At 40.3% G+C, this 11735-nt stretch overlaps 1 protein-coding gene across 2 annotated transcripts in view; it reads right to left on the bottom strand.

Annotated features, from left to right (window-relative positions):
* Positions 1-35: 35 nt before the first annotated feature.
* Positions 36-11735, bottom strand: part of GART (phosphoribosylglycinamide formyltransferase, phosphoribosylglycinamide synthetase, phosphoribosylaminoimidazole synthetase) — a 35550-nt gene continuing 23850 nt past the window's right edge. The window contains exons 15-22 of one of the 2 annotated variants that reach the window (XM_026848266.1): positions 10170-10418; positions 9658-9810; positions 8347-8550; positions 7864-7995; positions 7128-7258; positions 5830-5971; positions 2598-2713; positions 36-1429 (exon numbers count right to left, since the gene is read on the bottom strand). In XM_026848266.1, coding sequence (XP_026704067.1) covers positions 1247-1429; positions 2598-2713; positions 5830-5971; positions 7128-7258; positions 7864-7995; positions 8347-8550; positions 9658-9810; positions 10170-10418 — 1310 coding nt within the window. In that variant the 3' untranslated portion in view covers positions 36-1246. The remainder of the gene's footprint in view (positions 1430-2597; positions 2714-5829; positions 5972-7127; positions 7259-7863; positions 7996-8346; positions 8551-9657; positions 9811-10169; positions 10419-11735) is intronic. The other variant, XM_026848274.1, reaches the window with a different exon arrangement.

Genomic DNA, 11735 nt, shown 5'->3' with positions numbered 1-11735 from the left:
AATTCCAAGGAAAGACTTTGATATTTAATTTTTGAACTTCATTAGACTTTATTTCAAATCCAAATTGAGATTACGTCAACATGGAAGTACCATAAGGACATCGGTGCACAGAATACAAATCAGCTTTCTCTGTATTAAAGGGGAGCTCTAAAATATAAATAATCAGCTTCAGTCAGATACTTCTGGTTTGCATGGGAGAAAATAGATTATTTTAGTAAATATCAAAATGTTTTCACAACTCTACTAAAATATTAAAAGAAGACCAGGTGCTTTTTCACAAGAGTTGAGCTGTGCAAAAAACCTTATTGTTTTCAGAACGATAACATTTACTGGGTTTCCGCATTATTGCAGGTAAAAATACCATTCCAAGAATAAAGGCACTTAACTTCAACAGAATTTCTGAAGAACGTCTCACAAGCCAAGAACACATTTTGTATCTAGTCCTAACTCCCTTTCTGCTCCTTCAAAAAAACCTAACCCAACTCTTTCAGCTCTGAACAAATCTCTGAGGGGAATTCACATGGGATGCTCAGAGGCAGATGGTCAGCAGACATTTAATTCTATTTAGCATCTGATTAATAGCAGGCCCAATAATTGAAATTATGGGATATGTCCAGAATCTGCACCGGACAAAACCTACCAATATTAAACCAGAAATTATATGGAAAAAAATCTGCTTCATTATCTGCAGGAATAGCTAGTATTTTGGGAGGCCAGTTTTTCTTGTTTCAGCTAGAGATTTTTACAAGTAAAGTTTTTGCCTTTAGCAGTCTCTGCCATTGTACTAGTTCTATTACTTTTCTTCACAAACACTTCACAGCACATGTCAAGAGAATCCTGTTACACCCTGTATGGTCTGTTAGAGAGTAATCCTGATGTTCCTAAGCCAATCTCAGAGATGCTCAGATCTCTGTGTAACCAACGGAATGTTTTTTGTTTGTTAAGAAAGTGACTGAGAACCAAAATGTTGGCCAAGGAAGTGATTAAAATTAGGAAGCATGTAACAGAGGCATTGCTGAAACTACTGAGAACAGCCCCCTGCCTCAATATTCCCATTTAGTGGCTTTCTCTGGATTTGACATTTAATCTTTTAACGATTTGAGTGAGAACATGACATAGTAAACTCTACATTGAAAACACTTTGTGAAGAGAATACAGTGTGCGTGTTATGAGGCTGTGACCCCTGTTTTGATCAATTAAGGCACCCCAGCTGTCCCATCTGAGGATGTTCGTAGACACGCTGCTCCTACTTCCAGTAGATCTTGCCAGCTTCCCCCACCTGTACAGCCCCGCTGGCGACAAGCTGCAGGGCAGCTGGGAAGGCTCGGTGCTCGGCCTCCTTCACCCTTTCGGACAGGGTCTCCACCGTGTCACCGATCTTCACTGGAACGGCCTCTTGGAAAATAATTGCTCCGGCATCAACTTCCTCCTGGAAAAGCAATAGCCAGAAAGTTTGAACGGTTGAAAGAGGAGAGAGAAGGGGGCCTGGATAATGAGTGTAATCCAGCTGCCTCGGGGATCTGTTCATCATTATGTTATTACGGGAAACATGAATTTGGGCTGACGTGAGGAGTACAGAAAAGATGCTGGCACTCAGGCTGGCCGTGAGGAACTAACAGAAGTGTAGGGTTCAGAGAAAAAGAGGAGGTAGGCAGAACACCACCGAGTAACATTTCTGCTACAGAAAACAACAAAAGCCATGTTAACTGGGGACTTGATAGGCTAAATTGGACAAAAATGACATTTCAATTCAGAAGAGTGAATTAGCCAAGCCTTGGCACGAAGCCAGACTAGATCTTTCTTTTGCATGTTAATGAGGCAGATCCCTGCTGTTTAGTTATTGTTTCTTAGTACATTGCCACACAGAGAAGAAACCCTAAGTCATACCATGGAGAGAGGAATGCAATTTTTCCTTCTATCTGGAAAAACAGTTTTTGTCTTTTTCCAAGAGAAAGCAAAAATCAGGAGAACAGATTCCAGGAGCAGTGGAGGGGAGACTAGTTACTGTCAACCCTGGGAACTGAACAAGATGGGAAAAACGCTCTCTGAACTGATAAAAATGTGCATTTTTCAAGTTGAGAGGTCTCTGGCTTTTGTTTTCTCAGTTTTTGACTAACATAAATTGTTAAGTTTTTCTCTGTTTCCACATATATTAGATTACTTCTTAACAAATCTAAGCTTCTTGTGCCATTTCCAGTCCTGTGTTGGTTTTTTCTTTTTTCTTTTTCTTGAAAGCAAAAAAAGAGGAAGGTTATATGATAAAATCTGAGTTGTTGGTGCTGTGTAGTAATAAAGATTTTGGGTTAGCCAAGGCCTTATATGAACTAGTACTCCCACTCCAACTCATGGAAGGCAGCAGTAGGATGCTTAGAGAAGTTAACTTAGGTAAAGCTTAAACTCCTGTATAGACTACTCATTTCCAGTTCCTTCTCCAGGGACAGCAAACTAAAGCACTATATCATCTAACAATGTTATGAATGAACAAGGGAGGAAAGGTACTCAAACATGATGGTATAAATGTGTTCCAAGCAAGCTCTGAGGTGAAAATCTTAAGACTAATAAATTAGAGTTAAAAGGAGGGAGAAGGAAGTACTCACAGCCACAAAGTGTACAGTACAGCCTGTGACCCGGACTCCAGCTTGTAACACCAATTTGTGGGCATTTGCTCCCTTAAAAGAAGGCAGTAGAGATGGGTGGATGTTCAGTATTTTTCCTGGAAAATCATAAGTGAGATCATTGCCTTTTAGCATTCAGCCATACCAGAGTGTTCAAAGTACTGTAATCAACATAGGAACAAAATACATTTGTGAAAAAGATTTTTCATGACTTTTGCATAATGCTTGTTTTTTGATAATACTGACAGGTAACCAGCCCAAAGCATTTCAGACTGTCTTGCTATTTCAGAAAAAATCAAACACAGCAATCAGTTCCAATTAACTGCATGGCTCAAGCATGTTTATCTGGTGACTAATAATGATTAATTTTTTGATGTAGCTGTCCTTCCACCCAACATCTTGTTCTTCTCTTCTTTGATCATAAGCACAATCCTATTTCTTACAAACTCATGACCTGGAAGAAACTTGGTGTAGTTTCAAATGACCTAACAGATCCCCCCCTGTGACAAGGCAAAAATTCTTTAGCGTGGACTTTTCTTCCACACCTGTTTTGGCTTAATAAAACACAACAGCTGCTCATATAGCAGCCCTTCTCTCTGCCCTTCTGAAAAGCACCTGACTGTCACTACTACTTTCCATGTGGAAAGCTGGCTGGGGGATCCTGAAATTGATAATGTAACTTCTAATGGTCAACCAGGTGTGACTGTGGTTATAACTCTGGGAAGCCTGTACCTTACATTTCTCTTAAAAGAGAAAGCATATGCCTGAGCTCCTACCTAGCTGTAAAGTAAGGGAGAGCGGCTGCCCATGAGCTCAGGATCTTACCACTACAGCAATGCGATGGTTAATCCATGAGAAAACCTTCTTTCTTCTGGCAGACTTCCCCTGTCTGCTCCTAATAGTCTGTGACAACTCCTCCTGCCCATTCTGGACCAGAGTGAAGTCAAAAGGTGCCTGACAGCCCTAGATCTTCTCTTAGATTCAGTACAAACCCTTACAGGAATAAAAAAAAAAAAGTGGCCATCGATACTATTTATATCACAGTATGCTACGCCCACGCCATCTCTGCATGCCTCCTGTTTAGGAAGACTGTATGTCATCAGGATTCATTAAACACCACCTAAATGCCAAGCAGCGAGACTGAGCTGACATATGCTGGCGGAGGCAGCAATGTACCGAAATAGTGGCTTATGATTTTGTAATGTGAAGTGAAGGCCATTTCTGGCAGCACCCTACAAAACCTGCACTCTCACTGCAGTAACTCATGCTGATACTGTCCTGTGCAACTTAAAGGCAAATGTATCAACTGATCTTCAACAATATCTCAAATGTGGTTTGGATCTGAAAAACAGCCCTTTTTAAGCATCAGCATCTACCCTGCCTGCTGCTCGAGCAAGAAAGTATTTGGGACAGTGACCTGAAAACAATCCTCTGCACTTCTGTCTGAGTTTCCCCAGTTTCTCATTACAGTACTGTTAGAAAAACTGCTCTAAAGGAATGTGGTTTTCTGTTTGCTTGCTTTTTTTAATCTGTCCTGTATGTTAACATTCAAAATTAACATTTCATGGCCTTTAAGCAAGAAAAGAGTTTCACAACTAACTTCACACTCTATGTCCTCATGACTGCGAGAAACAAAAAGCAACAGCTTTTAAGAAAGCAGCAACAAGAATTGATTACATGTGGATAATTTAGGGTAGTCAGTGACTAGGCATGGCTGGGTCAGTTTTACAGCAGGATCCTGTTAGCTGGCACAGATCCCTGAGCTGAACTGAATGTTTGAGTTCACATTTAAGACCTAACTGAAGCATACTCTTGGTCAGAGCTCAGATAGGTATCTGTTTTCAAGCTCAATTCAGTGCTGGACATTTAAAAAATAAGTTCACCATACTGTATTGAAGAAAGTATTTTCATTTGCTCTCGCGTCAGTCATACATGTAATCCTACACAATCCATACACAAATCCTGCCACTCTGCAGGGTAATCATCACTGCTGGAAGCGCTCTGTCCCTAAATCAGAGGGAACTAAACACGCCCTTTATTTGTGCAAGGTCTCTGCACTAGAGAAAGTTCTTTTCCATCCTCTACACAGATACTCTACTCAAAACACATCTCTTGTAGTGAGGAATTCCTCTCTCCTAACTACAGCTGTCTACAGTACAGGCATTTACATCTTTGTCTTCTGGACTCTGTAACGAATGGAAAGAAACAAAACCAATTCATCTGACTTAACTTTAGCTGACAGCTTTAGCATAAAATGAATTGCCTCCTAGGAATGCCTGTTTTGCTCCACTGATTTTTAAAGAGAGGTTTGAAAAGTAGTTCAGGTGTAAAAGGTCTGTGTCACAGACACACCCAGGGTAACACAGAAGTCAGCATTTGAACAATAAAGGCCGCCCAAGAGCTGCAATGTATAGGCTGAGCAGCCTGTAACTGGTATGAGCAAGAACCAGTTTAAGTAACTGTGACTGAACCAAAGCAGAGAAAACTGTGAGAAGAGCAGCTGCCTCTGTGTGATTCAGGACTCCTTAAAAGAAACAGAAGGAAATAAGAGGAATGTAACAACTGGGGGAGGGAGAGCAGCCACTGCAGTAGGCCGAGGTGTTACCAGCCTCTAAACAAAGACCTGGAAAAACTGTAGAAGATGACCAGAATGGAGACACTGTGAACACTCTGGACATACAAGAGCTGGATCTGCCTGTGAAACATGCCACCCTCGGATTCACACAGCTCCTGCAATGTCTGACCAGAAGACTGGCAAGATCTTGTTAACAGGAACTGCATATTGCTGCCCAGTGTTGCAGTTTTATACGCAGCCAAATCAGCTCGTCTGTTAGGGGATGGAATTCTCAGTGGCTGGATGATCACCTCTCCCCAAACAACAACTACTGCTTAGGCAACAATTTGCCCTGCACCTGATTTGCTGGGGTCTAAAGTCTTCACAGCCTTTTAAAAACTAATTTCTAATAAATCAAATACTACAAGACCTGCATTTGCCCTTGGCTTCCTTAAACCTCTGTGGAAATGACAGAAGGAAGGGGTAAAATACTGCCTTTCCCTTTCTCATCCTTTTCCCTATGAGATGGTAAGAGTCCAGTTGCCTGCAAAGCCAGAATTAATATAGTCCCTTTTCTATATTTTTCCCATTTTCTTTTTCCTGAGGATAAGCCATAAAATTACTTCTTTTTAAATGCATACAGTACTATGCTGTGCTTACCTTCCCATTTTTTGACAAAAGGACCTGACAGTATTCGCATAAATCCAGCCAGACATATCAGTTCAACTGAGAATTCTTCAAGGACTTTGTCAACTGCACTGTCAAAGTCAGTGCGACTGTCATACAATTTATGGTCAATAACCTGTGGTAACCCAAAAGACAAAGAAATACGGGCATAGTGTCAATTTAATCTAAAAGCCCTAAGAGCACAATGAAATGGTACCCTGGAGTAATAGACAAAAAAAACAAGTAAATCTCCATGTGTGGCTCGAGTTGGGTGCACATCCACAGCAGGAGCAACCATTTATAAATGCATGCAGCCAACAGAGAAACATGCAGTCTTTATTCCTATTCACATAAAGCAATCATCAGAATAAACAAGAGTTTCATTTTATTAGGCCTACAAGTGTAGGCCCCAGCATTTTGACATAATTTAACAACCTACAAGTGTAGGTCATCAAGACAACCTGAAGTCATACAATGTTTTCACTCAGTCTAAGGCCTCTGATATTTTAGCAGTTGAACCTTGCTGAAAATTGTATCACAAAACCCTGAAAGAAAGCCTAATCACAAACTCATAAAACAGCCCCTACTGCATGAGGTCAATATTTTAAATAAAAATACCTGTTAATCCCCACTAGATTTGCCACAGTAGTTTTGAAAAAGCAGAACTGGTTAGCTGAAAAGGTGGCAGAAGGCACTAGAAACAGCCCAGTTCAACACTGGGCTGAACTCTGCTAGGAACTACCAGGTAGTAACCGGTAAGGCATGTACTCCTCTGTTCCACCACTCCCCATCTTAACCAGTGAGACCATCAGCTCTCTCAGACTGTATTTTTTTTCCTCAATGTACGTTTGTTCTTCCCCTGCATACATGGATATATTTTGCTTGTGACCTTTGTGTACTCCCAAATATGAGACAGCAGCAGGAACATTCAGATCCTGCTACTATTAAAGTTAATAGCAAAGTTTGCACTGGGACCAAATCTTTCCTATGTCTGTGGTTATCAGTGAAAAGTGACTGTAAAATGCTCTTAAGTCAGAACAGTGGCATTTCACATCTGTAATACAAACGACTGCACAAAGGGCAAAGCAATGCAGCACTGGATCCAGTGACACTAGGAGAAACATAGTCTGCTTTCAATGAATCCTGGAGAGCCTGAAAAAATGTCCAGGGAGTCAGTGGAAGGTTTCCTATCAAACCATCTCTTACCCTAGTAACACTCATTATCTCATAGCACCTTCCCTCTACAGTCAGAGATAATGATGGCTAATTTTATAAACATGAGAATTACTTACCCTTGTAGGAATACCAGCTCTTTCAGCTTTCCTTAACCCCTCCACACCAGCTTTGTTAGAAACGACAAGAACTATTTGTGCAAAACTGGTGGGCTTCTTTGTGCTATTTATGAGGGCTTCCAGGTTTGTGCCTATGAGTGAAAAAATAATTAATGAATATCAAATAATTCCTGGAGAATAAATATAGTAAACAGCAAGAAGAGGTTTTAAATAAGCAGCAGTGTGAGTGAGACCCAATCCAAAAACCTCTGATGTTAACAATAATCCTTTTTAAATTGATCTTACTGGGAATGGAATTTGACAGCTGGAGGCTACAGGGCTTTTACTAGCAATTAAATTTCTAAACTGTAATTTATGGAATTGGAATGATGGTTTGCTTCTTAGCAAGTGAGAATACTGGAAACCCTAGGAGTGCCTATATGGCAGGAAGTTCTATCTATTTGTGAAATAATGCTGCAACACAGTAGTTCCCTGAATCTGGAGAACATGTAGACATTTGTAGATAAAATGAACACAGATGCAATTCATAGTCAGTTTGCAGCAGAGGTTAAAGAGCATTGTTTGTGACTGAAATTAATTCAGGGGCAAAAATCTATTCTGCCTGTTACTGAAAGCCTGTTAGAAGCCCATCAGAGCCTCCACAGAGAACTGCAAGGATTTAAGAGATTTTAAATCTGAGCGCAAGTTCCTTTTTCAATAGTCTGTTTTACACTGCAATAAAGAACATAACTCTCACCTGTTCCAGAGATAAGGACTGCAACCTTCACTTTCTTTGTCTGGATTTTGCCTTGAATATGGCTATGCACAGACAGTGATCTATTTGCTTGCAAGGCCCGAAGCAGATTATGGACTTTAACATGGGCAGAGCCTGAGCATGTACAAGAAGAGAAAACACAACAAAACAACGTGTAAATAAAGGGAGAAACAGAGAAGGAGTACCTATGAAAAGAGATTAATGGCACTGCTTCTCATTACTTTTTTATAGTTTTGGTGACACCTGACATTGCTAAGCACATGTTCTATGGACTAACACTGAAGTCGTGAGGACTGTCATTTTAATACCCTGTGCAAAAGAGCCATGGAGGTGTCAATTAAAGAGATTTTCAGCTAACCTCCATGGAGACTCACCAGCTAAGAAATTTAGCTGTGCTTTTTTTTTTTTTTTTTTTTTTTTTTTTTTTTTTTTTTTTTTTTTTTTTTAAGAGAAAAAAAATATAACCTTTTTGTAGGGACACAACTTTCCCGATCAGCCAAGCTGCCTCGTGTCTCTGTACGTCCTTGAGGACCTGCTGAGCCAGCTCCTTCTGAACTACCAAGACAGCACCAATCCCACAATTAAATGTCCGAGTCATTTCCTCCTCAGAGAGGTTCCCTTCTTTATGGAGCCAGCAAAAGATCTCAGGAATCTTCCAGGTAAGAGCATCTGAAGAGAATTGAAAATACAAATGAAGAGTGGAAATCTGTGGACAAATATGAAAACTATTAGAATATGAAGAGGCAAGATCTCGATGGGAAGCACAAAGTCCCACAGCAGCATTAGCTTGAGTGAAATCAGCTTCCATGCATGGAAACAGGATGCTTTTTCCTTCCTTACAGAACAAGACTTGGGAGTAGAAAGAAGTGTCATTCTGGGAAGAAATTAATCATATTGCTCCACTGCAATCCATTAATCAGTAATTCAAAATGGCCTCTGAGGCAATCTTTGGAAAATTATCTTCCTGAAGGTGACAACTCTGCTTCTAGAGAAACTGTCACAGAAGTCCCACACTGCTCTCAATTCCAGGAAGGTAGAGATGATTTACAGCAGCATGAGAAATGCTTCTTGGACGAGACAGTGTAAAGGAACTCCAAAGACAGTACGTTTCTTTCTTGTCATGTTATCTTTAAAATGGTATTATCCCCATTTATATTTATTAGTGTCCACTGTAGACAAGTGGAAGAATGATTTACATGCAGTTCTGGAGTGCAAAACTCAATATTAGTTCTCCTGTTTTACTCTACAACCCAACGAACACGCATAACCTATAGTAAGTAATTTAAATTTCCATACTACACTTTCTCTATAAATGAAATACTCTTTCTAGCATACCTGGCGAGACTGTGGTCAGGATTAATTAATAGCATGAGATGTACTTGAGCTATTTGAATGCTAATTGAAGACTTAATGAGTATCATTTAATTAGCAATAATTTTGTAGGCTATTGCAAATGGTGACAGCTCACTTTGGATTGCTTTTAATGTTGTTGTATTTTTGCAAGTATGGATACAGTTTCCTAAAAAATCAATTCAAAACACCATCAGGGGAAGTGAATTCAATGGGTAGCAGTCTTAAGACTACAAAGTGTTTTGACTGGCTCCAGTACAGGTGCAAGGAGAATTTCAGCAACAATGAAGAAAAAAGCAAATATTTCTAGAGAGGCAAGTCTAGCTCTTACAGCGCAAATCAGCTGACATGGCCCCACATACACAGGCTTCCACACCGATCCATATTAACATGAGGATGTTACCATAGCTTTTCTTTTCATCTCACCTAAAATGACACCAAAAGACTCTGGGAGAACTCTGGGGATGTTTTCCAGCAAGCCCCCTCCAGTGATGTGGGCGTAGGCTTTCACATGGCCTGAGCGAAGGACGGGCAACAGAGTCTTACTGTAGATTTTAGTTGGCGTTAACAAGAGATCTCCTGTAGATGAAAGAGGATGTAAGAAGACCAGTTACAGCACAGAAGGAAATGTTAATCAATATAAAACTGAGGAAATATCAAAATATTAATTTGCTGGATACTAATGATCATTGTACTACAGAGAAAAACACAGTGTTCTGCCTTTTTTAGCATACAATTAGTTATGCCCCTCCCTTAACTTCTTTCCTGCATATGTGATTCAGAGGAAAAAAGAAGATGAGAATGTGTTAAAGAACAGAGTAATTTTTTTAGCACCTTACGAAAGTTACAAAAGCTATGCCACAGACAAAACAATTGTGTGACGTTTGCCTGTCCAGAAGTTCAAGTTATAATACAAGAAACTGCATTGTAAGTGGTACCTAATGTCTGATCACCAGAGACACCAACTGGAGAAGAGAAATCGAATGAAGACTTTTCCACAATCTTCCTTACAAGGCTGTACCCGTTGCTGTGAACACCAGAAGAACCTACACCAATAACCACGTCTCCATCAGCAATTCTCTCCAGCTGGGGCAGCATCTGCCCTCGCTCCACTGCACCCACAGCAAAGCCAGCCAGATCATACTCTCCAGGTGGATACATGCCTGGCATTTCAGCAGTTTCTCCTCCTGTGGGAACCAAAAAAATCAGGAAGAGGGTGTTAGAAAACCAATGGGACAAGTAGGCATGCAATTTTTCAAAGTTTTAAACTCATAAGGCATTAACAGAGTAGGTTTTTTAATTAGATAAACAAACATAGAATAATTAAAAACATGTTTGTCAATTGAACAAGCAACAGCAAATTGGGAAAGAACATTTCCTCCCTCACTCTGACACCCAGTACCAATTTGCTGTGCATTCACATTTTAAAATCAAAGTACATATTTAGTGTTTCATATTTCTAAATTTCTGCCAGGTTTAGTATTCTCCATGAAAAATCTACAAGACACAAGAGATACAAGAAATTCATACAAGGACATCAAAGGAACAAAACAGCTATTAGTCTCACTTGCCTTCATAAAGATTTTGTATATAGCATTATCCTGCCTGCCACTCCTGCCCACATCTTTATCACACAAACTCTGAATATCTAAGGTTTATAGCCTGTTCTAGGAGAACACCTCTAAAGGAGGGCCTTTCCTACCTATCTGTGCAGATGAACTCTTGTCTAGGCTATTATCTTATATCCTGATTATTAGACCATCCTCATGCTTTGCCCTGAAAACCCATCTTTTATCTGGCTGACCTCATTCAGAGTGCAGTCTGAAAAGGTGATTTTGCTAGCTTGCATGCACAGCACTGCTCAGACAGCATTTCCTCTCTCTCTCTCTGCATACCAACACCAGCTCCCCTACTGCCCTTCAGGTATAAGCTGATGGTCTTCACTGTTGGAAGACCTGTGTTGTGCCTGTCATGGCTCATTCAGTCTAGAGAGGGAACTTGCTGTGTTTGGTACATGAAATGAGCATTTATTGCTAGCTCCTAAGTTTTCCAAACAGGCATCTTCACACTGTCCCCTCATAGTGGGGAGAAACTCTCCCCAGCTGTCCTCACAGCCATCTCACTGATCTCCTTTAAGCCCCTCTGCTGGTCAAGTCTACAAGAAAACAACCTGACAATGATTAAATTGCCATTATATTATGACCTCTGCCCAACATGCTGGGTGGTACTGTCTTCTTTTTCTTTTGCAATCACCAGGTTTCATTCAATACAGAATTCTTTTATTTCCAAGAAGTGTCCCTGTAGGGGCTCCAAATTTACCTGAGTGATGGTGGAAGATGCTCTTGTGCTCAGTGCTTGACACTGCTCAACACTAGATTCTCTGGAAGCTTTTCCAGGTTTCTACATCACATTGCTAGAACCAACTTTAAAAATCAAAGTTCATTTTCTCAGATACATCTGTTTAAATCTTTATTTAATAACATTTGTGCAAAACCAAGCACGCA

This window comes from Athene cunicularia, assembly GCF_003259725.1.
Source record: "Athene cunicularia isolate RWA chromosome 1 unlocalized genomic scaffold, athCun1 chr1_part1, whole genome shotgun sequence".
NCBI lineage: Eukaryota > Metazoa > Chordata > Aves > Strigiformes > Strigidae > Athene > Athene cunicularia.
The sequence above is the reverse complement of the archived record's forward strand: the minus strand, read 5'-3'. Positions and strand labels throughout refer to the sequence as shown.